Source organism: Enoplosus armatus, chromosome 21, assembly GCF_043641665.1.
Source record: "Enoplosus armatus isolate fEnoArm2 chromosome 21, fEnoArm2.hap1, whole genome shotgun sequence".
Taxonomy (NCBI): domain Eukaryota; kingdom Metazoa; phylum Chordata; class Actinopteri; order Centrarchiformes; family Enoplosidae; genus Enoplosus; species Enoplosus armatus.
Window position 1 is genome coordinate 212056 of NC_092200.1, and position 17360 is coordinate 229415.

General features: G+C 41.6%; 1 protein-coding gene across 2 annotated transcripts; it reads right to left on the reverse strand.

Annotated features, from left to right (window-relative positions):
- Window positions 1-1586: 1586 nt before the first annotated feature.
- LOC139303947 (guanine nucleotide-binding protein G(olf) subunit alpha-like) lies at window positions 1587-17360 on the reverse strand. 2 transcript variants are annotated; one of them, XM_070927762.1, is made up of 13 exons: window positions 17225-17360; window positions 16882-16954; window positions 9560-9564; window positions 8715-8767; window positions 8119-8238; window positions 4821-4918; window positions 4495-4549; window positions 4336-4409; window positions 3403-3461; window positions 3201-3321; window positions 2968-3098; window positions 2779-2846; window positions 1587-2554 (listed from the first exon to the last, which is right to left on the reverse strand). In XM_070927762.1, exons 1-13 carry the CDS (start codon window positions 17358-17360, stop codon window positions 2408-2410), a joined length of 1140 nt encoding a protein of 379 aa, XP_070783863.1. In that variant the 3' UTR covers window positions 1587-2407. The 2 variants fall into 2 exon arrangements, with proteins under 2 accessions (XP_070783863.1, XP_070783862.1); XM_070927761.1 differs by lacking the exon at window positions 9560-9564 and having other exon boundaries at window positions 8715-8769.

Genomic DNA, 17360 nt, shown 5'->3' on the forward strand with positions numbered 1-17360 from the left:
CGCCCTCCCCCGGTGAGCGGGCCTCACAGACAGAAGCTGCCGAGCAGATAATGAGCAGATAAAAGCCGTTCTTAAAGTGAATAAACCAACCTCAGTTAGATTGATATTTCCTGGAGTGCACACAAAAAACCCGATTTAGGAAAATGCATAAATACGGATATCGACAACTTTTACACACTCTGAATTAGAGTATGTTTTTAATAACTTTTCAAATAGCTAAAAAAAATAGTTATTAGTTTAGTGTGCTTCCCCATTGGTTTTATTACATTAGCACACTACCAGACGACGTACTGTAGTATGTGATTGCTCTGATCAATATTTACTGATAACCTACATCAGAGCTGTGACATCACCTGGAACTATGAAGCAGAGTATATTAACACTGGTTCCCAAACCAGACAAAAATCCTCTTTTCATTATAACTGGAGACCATTAACATGGAATATAGACTGTAAAGTACACTTTAGTGAAATAATGAATGAAACTCGACATATAAGTTGTAACATTAGGCTTCTTCTTGAGCTGATGGATTACTCTGAATAAATCAGAAGCTTTCATTTTACTTTGGGATTTCTTTAGGCATTGGACACAGTGGAGCTACAGCTCCTGTTCAGATCACTTCAGTCTTTCAACATGTATCTCCGATGTTAGGATGCTCAGTAAAGTATGTCATGCTATGTCCAAATACCACTAAAAGATTCTCAGTTGGCAGATCAGTCCGGTTGCCCTAGTTCTCCTTTTTCTCTGTCTTATAGTTGTTGACTTGCTCTCAATACATATTTTACATTGCCATCATTTTCAAGGATGTTTGAAAGAGACATCAGAATAACCGAGTTGATGACACAGTCCAATCAGTGTGATACACACACCTTCTCTGGCATCAGGCTTAAAACTCACTGTATCAAAATGTGAAATATTCAGTGTGTATTACACTTAGGAAACTTTAATATATGATATACCAGTTAAAACAAGTATTAAATACCTCAGAAAAATCTTTCTAAAAATCTTACGGAACAAAAGCTAAATAATTTGAAGCCCAAAAAACAAAACCTATATTTAGCATGGCTTCAAAGAGATTTGTCCTTGTTTGGCAGAGTTCTTCTATCTGTAGATTTGTTGACCCTACCCTCTCTTTATAGTTTTGTATTTCTCTCCCCACAAAATGTATATGGAACAAGTACATGTCCAGAAAGAATAAATCCCTATATTTGCAACATTGGATTGACAGGAATATAATTTTTCTTACAAAATGATGAAGCTCATCTTCTCAGCAAATTTCTCAGATCTAAAATCTCTCCTGTCACTTAAAGAATATCAAACGGTAATAAATGCTATAATGGAATCTTTCAGCTGATGAAATGTCACTATGAGGGGAAAGACTTGCAGGAATTGGAACCTACCTTCTTTATTAACAGAATAAACATTAAAAGTCACAAATGTACTAACATAGAAGGAAATATTTCTACAGCAAAAAGGAAAATTACTCCACGGGGGAAATTTGTGTGGAATTCTTGTGTCTTTTGTTGACTGTAAATAAAAATATAGATTAAATGTTTTTTTTGCAGAAACATGCAGACAGGATGAAGTACTTTTTCTCAGTGGACTGAGTCACGAGAGACTCAAGAAAGAAATCAACCTGCGTAATAAAAGTGATCCCCAGTGGAAATTACATCCTTGTTTTAATATAGATACACACACAGTACATATATATGTTTATACATGGTTGTAGTGATGTTAAGTGATCTTTTCTGCGCATAGCTTCTCCCTGATGACACCTGAGATTCTTCAACCAGAAAAAACAAGAAGTCAAAGGTTTGACATTAAAAGTCTTTAATATCACTTCTTTCCAAAAGGATTTTTTCAGCTGGTAATATAAATGTTTGATTTTGAAGAAACTTAAGAGTAACTCTGGAAGGACAGAAGAGTTTCCTCTTCAACTAAATCTACAATCTTTGATCTTTCAGGTATAAATTCTGACTTTTATCTGACAAACAAAGTGATCAGATTCTAGAACAGCCAATCAGGGAAAAGATAATAGTAATATACTTAAACAAGTTCAGAAACATGAAAAAATAGATTTAAATTGAAATATTTCTTAAAGTCTAAACACATTTTCTAAACCCCACCCCCTCCAATATGATAATCAGACTGTTGCCGTGCCAACGGTAGGAAACCCTCATGCTGCACTCCCTTCCCATCGACAGAACTACACTACCCACAATTCTCTGCATCAGACAGAGCCAATCAATTAAAGCCCATTTAAAAATAATTGTAGTGTTTGTGACATCATTAACAGTGTAAATATACCAGGATCTATCTGTATTGATTAGATATCAGATTAGCTTCTACAGGTCACATGTGTCAGTCCATGAGGGGTGGCTGGGCCAGGTAAGTGCCTAGCGGCCAATCAGAGCAGCTCGTACTGCCGCAGGTGCATGCGCTGGATGATGTCACGACAGTCGTTGAAGACGCGGCGGATGTTTTCTGTGTCGATGGCGCAGGTGAAGTGAGGATAACAGTAATGTTTCCCATCGCCACTCGCCGTGCTGATCCTCTGAGACACAGACAGGTCAGAGAAAGAGAGATGGGTTAGAGAGAGAGAAGGGTTAGACAGAGACAGTTCAGAGAGCGAGAGAGACGGATCAGAGAAAGAGACAGTTCTGAGAGAGAGACGGGTCGGAGAGAGAGCGATGGGTCACAGAGAGAGAGAGACAGTTCAGAGAGAGAGAGACAGGTCACAGAGAGAGAGACAGAGATCACCATCAATGTGTTTTTTACCAGAAACTCGTCTCTGATGAAGAACTTGGCTCTGGTCACTCTGGGGTCTTCATCAGTATCTGGAACAGCTGCATACACACACACACACACACACACACACACACACACACACATCAGGAGGCGTGTTTATATGTTATACCTGTACATGTGTTTTTGTACATGTTTGTGTATTTATATGCATGTATGTACCTTCAGCAGGTACTTGGTAGTTGTTGTATTCTGGAAAATAATCCTCTAGTTTAGATTTTCCAGCCAGAATTTTGTCAGCAAGAACATCCTGTTTGTTCAGGAACAAGATCACTGAGATGGTCTTCAGAAACCTGCAGCCAATCACAGAGCAGAGAGGGTTAACTACAGCCAATCACAGAGCAAAGAGGGTTAACTATGGCCAATCACAGATCAGGACGTGTAAAATGCTGAACCTGTTGGTCCAGATGGATCTGAAGAGGTCCAGAGATTCTCGCAGCCGATTGGTGGAGTTGTCCTCTCGGATCACCATGTTATAGCTGCTGCTCGCCGCAACGAAGATGATGGCGGTCACATCTTAGCAGACACGCAAACGTCAGTTTAACAGGAAGTTCATTCAGTTCTCAGGGTTGTTTTTAATAAATCTGTTTTTCTCACCGTTGAAGCACTGAATCCACTTCCTCCTTTCATCTCGCTGTCCTCCAACATCAAACATACTGACAGACAGACAGACAGGTGTGTTAGTCAGGTAATAAACAAACAGACAGGTTTATAGTGTTTTGAGCTGAAAGAGAAATTCAACTAGAGTATTATTAATGACAAAAGATATATTTATAGTTCATCATGAAAATGTTAATATTTTGTCTCCTATTATTCTTCGTCTTATTTCTATTTGGGGGATAATCGTGCTCTACGTTTTGGAACTACAGTTCCCATATTGCTTTGGGGGATGTGAACAGGAAGTATAATGTTTCCATGGAGTCAGTGAGTTAGCTGTGTGCTGCAAGTTAAAGTAGCAACAGAAATGTTTTCTGATCATGAAGTAAATGTTGAACACGATGTAATGGCTGTAGAATAATGACACCATCAGTGTTTAGACTGGTTCCCTATAAGCCTCTCTGTCACTGTGCAGGTCTCTGCAGGTCCACTGGGGACCATCTTCTGGGAAACTGAAGGTTTTCGGCACAAAGGAAGTGCGTCAACCACTGTCACCAAAACACAGAGAGGAAAGCGCTGTTACCTTCTCTTTATACATCTATGGCTTTTACATGAACTGCTGTAAACGTGTTGTATAACTATTTATATATATTTCAATTAAGTTCTTTTAAAGAAAAAAATGTAGCAGACGGTGGAACAACTGAAGTAACTGTGGAACTGACGTCTTTTTCTGTGATTTCTGACATCAGAGACAATGATGTCCTCCCTGTTTAATACATTCTTCTCTTTCTACATTATATTACATTTTTGCCAATACATTTGATAACAAAACAAATCAAAACTAAATGTAAAGTTGCCAAACCAGCAGCAGTCAGGTAGGGGAGACACGTGATTGGTGCAGGTGGACAGAGGGGCGGGGCTAAACACACTCACTGGAAGTTGACCTTATCGACCTGAAACCTGGTTTCAAAAATCCCAGAAGTCAAAACTCTGCAGCGCAACAAATCCTGCAAGAGAAGAAGAAAATGTTTGTACTGTCCAGTAACAGATGAGTCATCCTGGATGCTGGACGCTGATTGGTCGGTTTTTTACCTGGTCAGTAGGTGTGTAGTCTGACCTCCTGACTGCATCCAACCTGTCCAGGAAGCTGCAATGAGCAAGCAAAAGCTGTGATTAGGAAGTAGGAAACAAGAGAAGGAAACATCTGAGGAGCAGACTCCAATAAAATCTTATTGTGACATCACAGGCCTCTGCTAAGAGCCCCGGTCCTGCGCCCCCAACCCCCCTCCACCCTGAGCTGTGATAGGTCCATCAGGGTTAGTGGAGCGTTTTGATTGGTCCATTGGGATTTAAAATGTTACAGCTCTGAGTGATGAAGTGGAAGACTGAGTGTGTGTGTGGGTGTGGGTGTGTCTTACTACTTGGCGCAGTCGATCAGCTGATATTCGTTGGAGCGTTCGAAACATGCCTTCACACCGTCGTCCTCCCACAGCTTCTGAGCATGCTCAAAGAACTCCTGAGAGACAGACAGTTTCATTTAAACAGGAAGTCTCATTGAGGTCATGATCTGTCCGTCCAAACAAAGTCTAAGTATTGAAAAACAGAAGATTGACAGTTTCACCTTCAGTGTTTGAAACCTTCTGGTAACTTTTGCCGAAGTCATGAAGCCATTTAACCTTTAAAAATGTCTTGCATCATCACGTTGCATGCTCGTGTCGCAAGTTGATGATATCATTACGTTATGTTACATGCAGAGCAAAACGTGGTGACAACGTGCCGTTTTAATTCACGATTCATCATTTTATCAGTAATTATGGTTTATTGACTTACACAGAATAAAAATGAGCATATCTCAAAAACTACAAAAATTACATTCCGAGTGAGATGGAGGCTGCTGTGGACCAGGACCCAGGGTGAGTCGCAGTGAGATGGACTAACCCTGCTGTGGCTCGGAGGGCTAACTTGGCTTGTTTATTAGATTACTGACTGTCGCTGTCACCCTGAACGTCCAGCCGAACTCCATTTAAAAATCTGTCAGTTTAAAAAAGTGCTGCTTGATGTTTATATACAGAAAAAGGAGCGAACAGTCGAATATTCGTATTAAAGCCAAAACTGAGTCGGGTACAGACCTAGTTTCTACATTCAGATTTGTTTTGCAGTAATATTTTTTGTGTGTTTATTTAGTACAATTTGATGAAAAAACAGCCGATTTTTGTATTTTTTTCTAATTTCTGACACAATTTTAATACTTTTATCAACTATTATAAAATTATTTTAGCTTAGGTTTTACAGATTGGAGGGATATGAAGCATTTGAAGAGAGTGCAAGAAATAACATCACAATAAGAAAAAATACAGACGTAGGCAGAGAACATTTCTGCTGCACAGTTCAAAGGGTTAAAGGACTGTTCATTTATATCTAAAATGTTATGATCAGCAGAAGCCACTGCTTTAGACAGATCTATAAAAGGCTCAGCTGTGTCGATGATTATTAACAATATCTTAAAAACAAAGAAACATCTACATCTTATTTTCCTAAAATGTGTGAAAACCTTTTATAACTTTGAGTGAAAGTTGCTGAAAGTGTTGATCTTTGCAAAAACAACATAAAATGTATAACGTAGCATTTGTTCAGTTTGAGCTCACATGCTGAACATTCAAGTATGAACACAAAGTTTCATAACATTACAACAGTAACATTTTGGGGAGACATGGCACAGAAAGCAGATCTAATGTTTAATGTTCTTTAAACCCTTTATGCCTAAAATATTAAACTTTGTGACAAAATTCAACTTTGAGTATAAAATTGAGCTTTTTTGTCTTAAAGCATTTGTTCAGTGAGTAAAAAAGTCAAAACACAACAATTCAGATTAAACTTGACATAAAAAGATGATTTATGGAATACATTGAATTCTGTGGAGGCCCATTCACCCCCATTATATCTCAGTCTGTGTGAACAGCACAAACTCTTCTCAAACTCATCATGATGTGATTATATAATGCATTAAAGTCTGCAGTCACATGTATTTTCATGTGATGTCGCCTGATTGGACAGCAGTGACTTTTTAAAGTGTGCGTGTCCAGTCGACCAATCAGCAGCAGTGTCACAGACAACGGAGAAATAAAAAGCTGAAGCAGTTTGGAGGCGACACAGGAAGACGCTTGTTTTGTCTCTTTGTGTCTTCAGAGACTCGAGATGTTTGGATAATGAGGCCTCAGGTGAGACACACACACACACACAGTCGGGTGTGAGTGCGTCGTCCTGTGTGGTTTCAGTCCCACGTTAACTCGTTACATCATGTCATTAAGATCATTAAAACAAACAAGCTCTTAACCAACTCTCCTGGTGCCGCTGCTTTAAAGGGACACTGTTTTATGGAGTTTCACATCAGTTCACCTGTTCATGACTACAGGTGAGACAGTGCAGCAGCTGAGTCGCATGAATATTTATTCTGTCGTTTGTTGTTTCAGATAAAAACAGTTATTCACTTAAATACTTGTTGCAGTGGCTGCTGGGAAATACTGTTGTCCAGTGTCTGGTGTTTATTTCATCACGTGACATGTCAGCGAGCAGCAGTGATGGAAATATCTTTTAGACACAAAATCAGATTTCAGAAAAGAAAAGAAAGAAAGAAGCAGCTGGAGGATGAGGTCACCTGGTCCTGTTAGGGTTAGCAGCATTCATGCTAACTGTTAGCATTAGCAGCATTCATGCTAACAGCAGCAGGTCATCACCATCAGAGCGGGTGCAAAGATACTTGTTGTCAGTGGTGGAAAGTAACTAAGTACATTTAGTCAAGTACTGTACTTAAGTACAATTTTGTGGTACTTGGTATTTCCAATTTATGCTACTTATATACTCTTACTCCACCACATGTTAGAGGGAGATATTGTACTTTGTATATTTAACTGCTGTAGTAACTTTAACTTTACAAACATATTTTAATATCAACTTATTAAGTATGTTACAGGTATTTTCTGATGAAACCAATCAGCCATCAACCATTTTTATTTCATTTTTCACTCAAAGATTGTAAATGTATATATTTTATTTTTGAATTTTTATATCTTTATTTGTGCATACTTCTCATTTCTAAATTTATGCTACTTTTCTAGTCTTGATTTCCCCCTGAGGATCAATAAAGAATTTCTGATTCTGATCAGCTGAGACTAACGTGAGGTCATCATGTACTTCATCATCATAAGAATGATAAAGTTGTAAATCAATAAACCAAAGTATTGGACACATGAACATGTTGACCTGATGATGGCACTAGATGAAGAGTCAGAGGATCACCAGAGTTATTACAGTTCATCCTGAGGGGACCATGAAGGTCTGAACCACATTTCATCACAGTCCATCCAGCAGCTGTTGACATGTTTCAGTCTGGACCGAAGTGGACGACTCATCGATCACCACATGTCAGTTAGCATGTTAGCATGGTGGCTCATTGGTTAGCACACATGCTAGAATTGTTCTTGCATGTGTATGAATAATTCTAATCTTATTTTAAGTAATTTGATCTCGTAATATTGAGAATTCATTGGCTGTACTTGAACAAAGTGTTGAAATTAACCTTTTCTTTTACGGCAGCTGAACTTTAAGAGCTCATATGAAATGAAAATCTGTTCCTGCTCTGGCTGCCAGACACCTTCAACCACCTGACTGACACCACTCCAGAGACACCTTACCTGTGTGTGTGTGTGTGTGTGTTACCTCTGTGTATTCAAAGTCAGACAGCGGTGCGATGCTCTTGATGTAGTCGACTCTGAACTGGTTGCCAGGGTTACCCAGGGGCATGGGCGGAGTCAACATACTCATGGCTGACACGATGGTCTGAAACACACACGCACATACGCACACACACTGATTGGCTGCTCTGGCTGTCAATCATCAACATCTGCAATAAATCTCCATCTTAAAAAACATTTTTTCTCTTATTGTGTCGTAAAATATCAGAAATGATAACTGTGCTTCTGTGCGAACACCTGTCCAGGTGAACACCCACCTCTCATTCAGTGCATGCTGGGATAGACTCCTCAGCAGGATATACAGGTGAGATAATAGATGGATGGGGTTTCTATCAGGTTTGATTGAAGCTACAGATAAAAAGCTCCCTGTTCAGATGATTCCTGCTGTCTGATGGTCTGGATGATCCATCAGACTGATTCATTTATTAGACCTCTGATTATAAATCACCTCATTTCAACCTGTACAGGACTGTTTTAACTTGATACCTAAATTAAACCAGTTTCTCGTGGTTGAACCAATCAGAGGTTTTGATCATAACTTCAGTTGGTCATGTGACCTACCACAATGGCATCCTTCACATTCTTCCTGATGTCTTGGATCTTCTGCTGCTTCTCTCTGGAAAAAAAAAAGACTTTATCAAACCCGTAGCTATATCAAAAGCATCTTTGATTCAACCATTACTATATATATGTATATATATATATATATATATATATACATACACATATATATAGTGCTTAACAAATTTATTAGACCACCACCCAGTGTAAGGTGTTTGCCACCGCTGCCCTAAATCAACAGTGTTGCTGATTACCAAAATATTTTTTTATGTTTCTGTAATGGTTAATCCACCAGTATGTGCAAGCTCTTTAATCAAAATGATATCTTTAATGCTAAAATATAATTATTGTTGTTATCCATGAATTTTCAAATTTACTGTTTTACAAAAAAGCAGAAAAAAATAGTAAAGCACATTATTATTTTTTGATTGAGATGCCAAATTACAGTTATTTACTTGCATTCCTGAACAGAAACATTTGTTTTAGTGGTTGTATGTTATTCTTGATAAATTTCTGACTTCTCAGAGAATTCCGGTGTGCTGGCTCAAATTTGGGTATAAAAACGTGAGTTCAGTTTGAAATTCCTCACTCCTGTTCAAAATGGTGAAGCGTAGGGAACTCACCGAGAAAGAAAGAGTCCAAATTAAAGCACTTCATGATGCTGGATGGCCTTTGAGACAAATAGGGCAAGACATAAAGTGTTCTCACAGTGTGGTCAAGTATGCCTTGGACTCGATTGAGACTGGTACTTACAAAATGCGTCAAGGAAGAGGCCGAAAATGAAAGCTGACTGAAGCAGATGTCAGGCACTTCAAGATTTTAAGTTCTAGAGACAGAAGGAAGACCACTGCTGATCTTCAGGCAGAGATTAATGCTTCTAGATCAGAATCTGAGAAAGTCTCCAGAATGACCATAAGCAGACGACTGAAGGAACAAGGCTTAAAGGGAAGAATAGCTGCTAAGAAGCCATTATTGAGGCCTGCAAACATCCAAAAATGCCTCAAATTTGCCAGGGAGCACAAACACTGGACTGTAGATGACTGGAAGAAGGTACTGTGGATGGACGAGTCCAAGTTTGAACTCTTCGATCAGCATCGTCGTGTTTATGTCCGCAGAAAATTAGTTAAAATTGACGGTATCATGAACAAGAAGGTTTACCACAACATCTTGGCGCATCATGGAATCCCTTCTGGATTGAACCTGATTGATCGTGGGTTCATATACCAAGAAGACAATGACCCCAAGCATACTGCAAAGCTGTGCAGAGACTACTTGACCAAGAAAAAGAAGAATCTGGAGTACTGGAACTGATGGACTGGCCAAGTCAAAGTCCAGACTTGAATCCTATTGAACAGATCTGGGATTTATTGAATTCAAAAATAGATCGCACAAAAGTTTCATCCAAAGCAAGTCTCTGGGAACAGCTAGAAACTATTTGGAACTCAATAACAAAAGAGACTGTTGAAAAATACATAAAAACAATGCCAGCAAGAATGCAAGCTGTTATCAGGGCCAAAGGAGGTCATACAAAATATTAAGATTTTTGGTTAATATATGTGAATAAGGACTATTTAGTTGTTCCAGATTGTTATTTGCCTAATAACAATACAATTTTTAGTTTGAAACACGTTTTTGACAGATTTCTAAAATATTTGTGTTTTCTCGTTTTTATGACAGGTGGTCTAATAAATTTGTTAAGCACTGTATATATATATATATATATATATATATATATATATATATATATATACACACATATATATTTTGCATTTGTTTGGAGTGTAATACTATTTGTTTTCATTACAAATGATAATATCAGCTCAATAATTTGAGTGAAAAGTTGAATCTTTGAAAAATGGTCAGGAATTTCAGAGAATCTTAGTCTTTGGTATGTCCCCCTTTTGCTTTAATGACAGCATGCAGTCCAGCTGGCATGGACTCCACAGGTTTGTGCCAAACCTGATGACCCATGTTATCCCAGCATGATCTGACAATGTTCCAGAGGGCTTCTTGTGATGTCACAGAAGGCTTGGCTTTCTGAGTGCCCCCATAAATAGTTCAATGAGGTAGAGGTCAGGTGACAGTGGGGGAAAGTCCATGACAGTCAAGACTCCTTGGTCTTCTTTGGTCTTCAAGAAGTTCTTGCAAAGCTTTGAGGTGTGTTTGGGGTCCTTATCCTGCTGCAGTATGAATCCCTCTCCACAAAGATGCAGACCAGAGGGTACAGCATGTCTCTGAAGAATGGAGTGGTGCTTCTCCTTGGTCAGGGTGTAGTCGATTTGCTGCAGGGGTCCAGCTCCAGAGTAGGCAAACCCCCCCAGACTTGACTATTCCCACCACCATGTTTTCCTGTTGGTTTGATCCACTGCGGTATCATTCTCTCTCCTGCTCGTCTCCTTACATACACCCTTCTGTTACTGCCAGAAATCTCTAACCTGGATTCATCAGTAAATGGGACTTTTCTTCATCCACAGTAAAATGCTGCTATTTCTTAGCCCACCCCAAGAGTTTGGCCTTGTTTCCCCTTCTGAGAAGTGGTTTAGAAACTGCTACTGGTCCTCTGAGACCACTACAAGACAGCCTTCTTTTGACGGGACTTTTGCTGATTAGAGTGTGGCGTTCTTTATTTAGCAGATTGTGTATCTGTGACGAAGTTGCTTTTCTATCTCTCGGGGAAGTAAGCTTGATGTATTGATCTTCTGATGGTGTGGTCACTGTTGGTCTGCCTGATCGAGCTTTGGATACAACTGATCCCGTTTCTGCAAAGCGTTTTAGAGTTCCATGCAGTGCCCCCTTAGAAACCTTTAGTCTGGCCATGATTTGACTCTGAGAAAGCCCCTCTTTGCTCAGAATACCAGTTAAACCACGGACTTCAGCTGCTGCACAGAGACCTGCCATCTTCAGAAGGTTTCTGATGACTCAGCAATAGTTGGATGTATCAGTAAGGGTGATGAGGAGGAGTACAGGGCTGCTGTGGACAACTTTGTCACATGGTGCGAGCAGAATCATCTCCAGCATAACGTGACAAAGACAAAGGAGCTGACTGTGGATCTGAGGAGGACCAAGGTGCCGATGACCCCTGTTTCCAGTCAGGGGGGTCAGTGTGGACATTGTAGAGGATTACAAGTACCTGGGAGTTCACATTGACAATAAACTGGACTGGGCACGGACACTAATGCCTTCTACAGGAAGGGCCAGAGCCGTCTCTATTTTCTGAGGCAGCTAAGGTCCTTCAACATCTGCCGGACTATGCTGAGGATGTTCTATGAGTCTGTGGTGGTGCTTGGGCAGCAGGCTGAGGGTGGCGGACTCCAACAGACTCAATAAACTGATCCGCAAGGCCAGTGACATTGTGGGGGTGGAGCTAGACTCTCTGACGGTGGTGGCAGAGAGGAGGATGCTGTCCAAGCTGCGGGTCATCTTGGACAATGTCTCAGAATCAGAATCAGAATCAGAAACTGTTTATTGCCAAGTAACATACATTACAAGGAATTTGCTGTGGTCTGAAGATGCTATTGTTTTGATAACAAATAAGTAGAATATAAAAGCTAGAATAAGAATAAAAATAAAAATAAAAATAAGATAAGATAAATAACAACAGTGCAGTGACCAGAATAAAGTAAAGTGTCCAGGTAAAGTGTCCAGTAGGGGGTGGGTGCGTTAATGTAACGCAGGGGGGACAGGGGTGATGTACGTTAATATAACGTATAAGTAGTGTTTGTGTTCGGGGGGGGGGGGGGGTCAATGTAAGTTCGTCAGGTTGACTGCAGAGGGGAAGAAACTGTTTTTGTGGCGGGAGGTTTTGGTCCTGATGGACCACAGCCTCCTGCCCGAGGGGAGGGGGTCGAACAGATGGTGTCCGGGGTGGGAGGGGTCGGCAGCGATCTTCCCTGCTCTCCTCAGGGTCCTGGAGGAGTACAGGTCCTGAAGGGATGGGAGGTTGCAGCCGATCACCCTCTCTGCAGAGCGGATGATACGCTGCAGTCTGCGTCTGTCCTTGGTGGAGGCAGCAGCGTACCAGACAGTGATGGAGGAGGTGAGGATGGACTGTATGATGCCAGTGTAGAAGTGAACCAGCATTGTTTGTGGCAGGTTAAACTTCCTCAGCTGCCTCAGGAAGTACATTCTCTGTTGGGCTTTCTTGATGAGGGAGCTGATGTTCAGCTCCCACCGGAAGTCCTGGCTGATGAAGTCACAGCCTCTGTGTACTCATCCAGACTGTTGGTAGCAGTCCTGAAAACATCCCAGTCAGTACAGTCCAAACACGCCTTCAGGTCCTCTGCAGCTTCACTGGTCCACTTCTTCGAAGTTCTCACAACAGGCTTAGAAAGTTTTAATTTCTGCCTGTATGCGGGAATCAGGTGGACCATGTCGTGGTCAGAGTGTCCCAGTGCAGCGCGCGTGACGGCGTGAAAAGCGTTACTGACTGTGGTGTAACAGTGATCCAGAGTGTTCCCCTCCCTGGTGGGGCATTTAATAAACTGTTTGTATTTTGGGAGTTCATGTCTGAGGTTACCTTTGTTAAAGTCACCGAGGACAATAATTAAGGAGTCCGGGTTGGTCTGCTCCGTTTCCAGTATCTGGTCGGCGAGTGCGCGCTGTGCGTCCTGCACGTTGGCCTCCGGTGGAATGTAAACACCGACCAGAATGAATGAAGCGAACTCACGGGGGGAGTAGTATGGTTTACAGTTTATGAAAAAGGTTTCCCGGGAAGGAGAGAAATGCCGTCGGATCACTGTCACGTCGTTACACCAGCTGCTGTTGATGTAGAAACAAATACCTCCACCCTTTGTTTTGCCGGAGAGGTGCGCGTCGCGGTCCGCTCGGAGTAGCTGGAATCCGTCCAGCTGCAGCGCCGCGTCGGGAGTTCTTTACCCCAGCCATGTCTCCGTGAAGCACAAAACAGCAGATGAATAAAAGTCCTTGTTTCTCCTCATCAGCAGCTGGAGTTCGTCCATCTTATTCCCCAGTGAGCGCACGTTAGAGAGAAATATTCCGGGTAGCGGTGTGCGTTGTCCTCGCCGGCAAAGACGCACGAGCGCACCGGCACGTTTCCCTCTACGTCGACGTAGAGCTGCAAAGGTGAGAGCACCTTTGACCAGAATGTCCCATAAAACAGTTAAAGGTGCAAGAAATAAGGGAAACAAATCCACTGGAGTTGTTCCCCTGATGTTCATGAGCTCTTCTCTGGTGAAAGAGCTCCGTGAACCAAAACAAAAAACACTGTTTACAAACAAAACAAGGCAAAACAATGCGCTCCAACAGACCGAGGCAGCCATCCGCAGCGCCATCTTGGATCGCCGTCTCATATCCTCTCCATGACGTACTGGTCAGACACAAGAGCACCTTCAGTGGGAGACTCATTCCTCCCAAATGTACAACAGAGCGCCACAGGAAATCATTCCTGCCTGTGGCCATCAAACTGTTCAACTCCTCCCTCTGAGTGTCAGACACTCAGAAGAAACAGACTGATTCTGGACCTGCTTCACCTGCCATATACTACCTCATTATTTATTCGAGTGCAATACATATATATACATACGCAACAGAGCAATACATACACTGCTCAAAAAAATTAAAGGAACACTTTTTAATCAGAGTATAGCATCAAGTTAATTAAACATCTGGGATATTGATCTGGTCAGTTAAGTAGCAGAGGGGGTTGTTAATCAGTGTCAGCTGCTTTGGTGTTAATTAAATTAACAACAGGTGCACTAGAGGGGCAACAATGAGACATCCCCCAAAACAGGAATGGCTTTCCAGGTGGAGGCCACTGACATTTTTTCCCTCCTCATCTTTTCTGACTGTTTTTCACTAGCTTTGCATTTGGCTAGGGTCAGTGTCACTACTGGTAGCATGAGGCCATACCTGGACCCTACAGAGGTTGCACAGGCAGTCCAACTCTTCCAGGACGGCACATCAATACGTGCCATTGCCAGAAGGTTTGCTGTGTCTCCCAGCAAAGTCTCAAGAGCATGGAGGAGATTCCAGGAGACAGGCAGTTACTCTAGGAGAGCTGGACAGGGCCGTAGAAGGTCCTTAACCCATCAGAAGGACCAGTATCTGCTCCTTTGTGCAAGGAGGAATCGGATGAGCACTGCCAGAGCCCTACAAAATGACCTCCAGCAGGCCACTGGTGGGAATGTCTCTGACCAAAAAATCAGAAAACGACTTTATGAGGGTGGCCTGAGGGCCCGAAGTCCTCTAGTGGGCCCTGTGCTCACTGCCCGGCACGGTGGAGCTCGATTGGCATTTGCCATAGAACACCAGAATTGGCAGGTCCGCCACTGGCACCCTGTGCTTATCACAGATGAGAGCAGGTTCACCCTGAGCACATGTGACAGACGTGAAAGGGTCTGGAGAAGCCGTGGAGAACGTTATGCTGCCTGTAACATTGTTCAGCATGACCGGTTTGGTGGTGTCTCAGTGATGGTGTGGGGAGGCATATCCATGGAGGGACGCACAGACCTCTACAGGCTAGACAACAGCACCCTGACTGCCATTAGGTATCGGGATGACATCCTTGGACCCATTGTCAGACCCTACGCTGGTGCAGTGGGTCCTGGGTTCCTCCTGGTGCACGACAATGCCCGGCCTCATGTGGCAAGAGTATGCAGGCAGTTCCTGGAGGAAGAAGGAATTGATACCATTGACTGGCCCCCACGCTCGCCTGACCTGAATCCAATAGAACACCTCTGGGACATTATGTTTCGGTCCATCCGACGCCGCCAGGTTGCACCTCAGACTGTCCAGAAACTCAGTGATGCCCTGGTCCAGATCTGGGAGGAGATACCCCAGGACACCATCCATCGTCTCATTAGGAGTTGTCAGGCATGCTTACAAGTACGTGGGGGCAATACACAGGACTGAGTACCATTTTGAGTTGCAAAATGGACTAGCCTGCTGCATCATTTTTTCACTTTGATTTTCGGGGTGTCTTTGAATTCAGCCCTCTGTAGGTTGATAATTTTCATTTCCATCAAACGATGTGGCATCCTTTCATTCCTAACACATTACACAGTCCATATCAGTACAGATATCCAGCATGACTTTTTTTCCCATTGAGATCTGATGTGTTTTCAAAGTGTTCCTTTAATTTTTTTGAGCAGTGTATATACATATATACATATATATAAATTGTTATTGTAAATATCTTTTACTTTTATTTTTCACTTAAATATTGTAAATTTGTGTATTTTTTTATTTTCTATTTCTTATTTTCTATATTTTTGTACATACTCTTGTTTCTAAATTTAGGCTACTTTCTACTCTTGAATGGGAGCACCGGTACTGTATAATTTCCCCCCGGGGATCAATAAAGTATTTCTGATTCTGATTGACTTCTGACACTTTCACTTAGTTCTGATGCCATGTTTCCCACTATCACAGTGCTGCTTAGTGAGCAAGATGAGGCACAGCCATATTTACTGACCTTTTGGACAAAGGAGTAAAGTTGGTCGATGCCACAGGTGTGCTTAAATTTGATTGCCAATCTAAAAATAGTGCAGAATCAAAATATGTCTTCTTCATTTTACATGTCATAACTTGTATAACATAACTGTAAATGTTTCAGAATCCTCAAACTTTGTGATTATTTCCAGATTTACATGGAAATACTTGAGATTTTCAATGTGGTCTCAGACTTTTGGACCCCACTGTGTGTGTGTGTGTATATATATATATACATATATACATACATACATACTTCATACAATAAAATATATACATGTATATACACACATGCATATATATATATGTATATATACACACACACACACACACACACACACAACTGGACCAACACACTAACTGTTCCTGGATCAGATTGGGCCAAAACTGAATGGCTCTGTACAGTCTTACAAGATCTTTGTCTCATAATTAAGGAAATGAAAGATAAATTAAGTACATTATAGACTGTTAATTATATTATTGTATTTTATTGATCAAACATTGAATCTGTGACACTTTGCTTTCAACCACATGAAGTAAAAAGTTGAAATGGTAACATTCTTGTCAAAATTCCTAAGTATTTCTGATTCTGATTCTGATGAGACTTTATACACCACAGGAAGTGGTGCCATACTGGTGCCAAGGGTGACATTTCAAAACAAAGGTTAATGAAGTCACTGTGGATTTTATTGTATGAAGAATTTAAAGTTTGACTCACTCAGTGTTGAAACCATCAACATGAAGGATCCTCATCTGCTTCACAATCGTGCTTTTACCTGATTCTCCTGCACCTACAGACAGACAGAAAGACAGACAGGCAGGTGAAAGAGACAGACAGGCAGGCAGGTGAGAGAGACAGGCAGATAGACAGACAAATGGGTGAGAGAGATGGACAGACAAGCAGGTGAGAGAGACAGAGAGAGAGACAGGCAGACGGGTGAGAGAGACATGCAGATAGACAGAAAAATGGGTGAGAGAGACGGGCAGACAGGCAGGTGAGAGAGACAGACTAAGAGATAGACAGAAGACAGACAGATAGACAAGACAGACAGGTGTCTCACCCAGCAGTAACAGTCTGTGTGTTGCTTTATAAGCCTGTCTCTCTTTCTGCAGCTGTCTCTCGATCTTCTTGTTGGCTTCTCTCTTCGCTTTTTCATCCAGTCGTTCTTCCTCCGTCTTCCCTCCCAGACAGCCCAT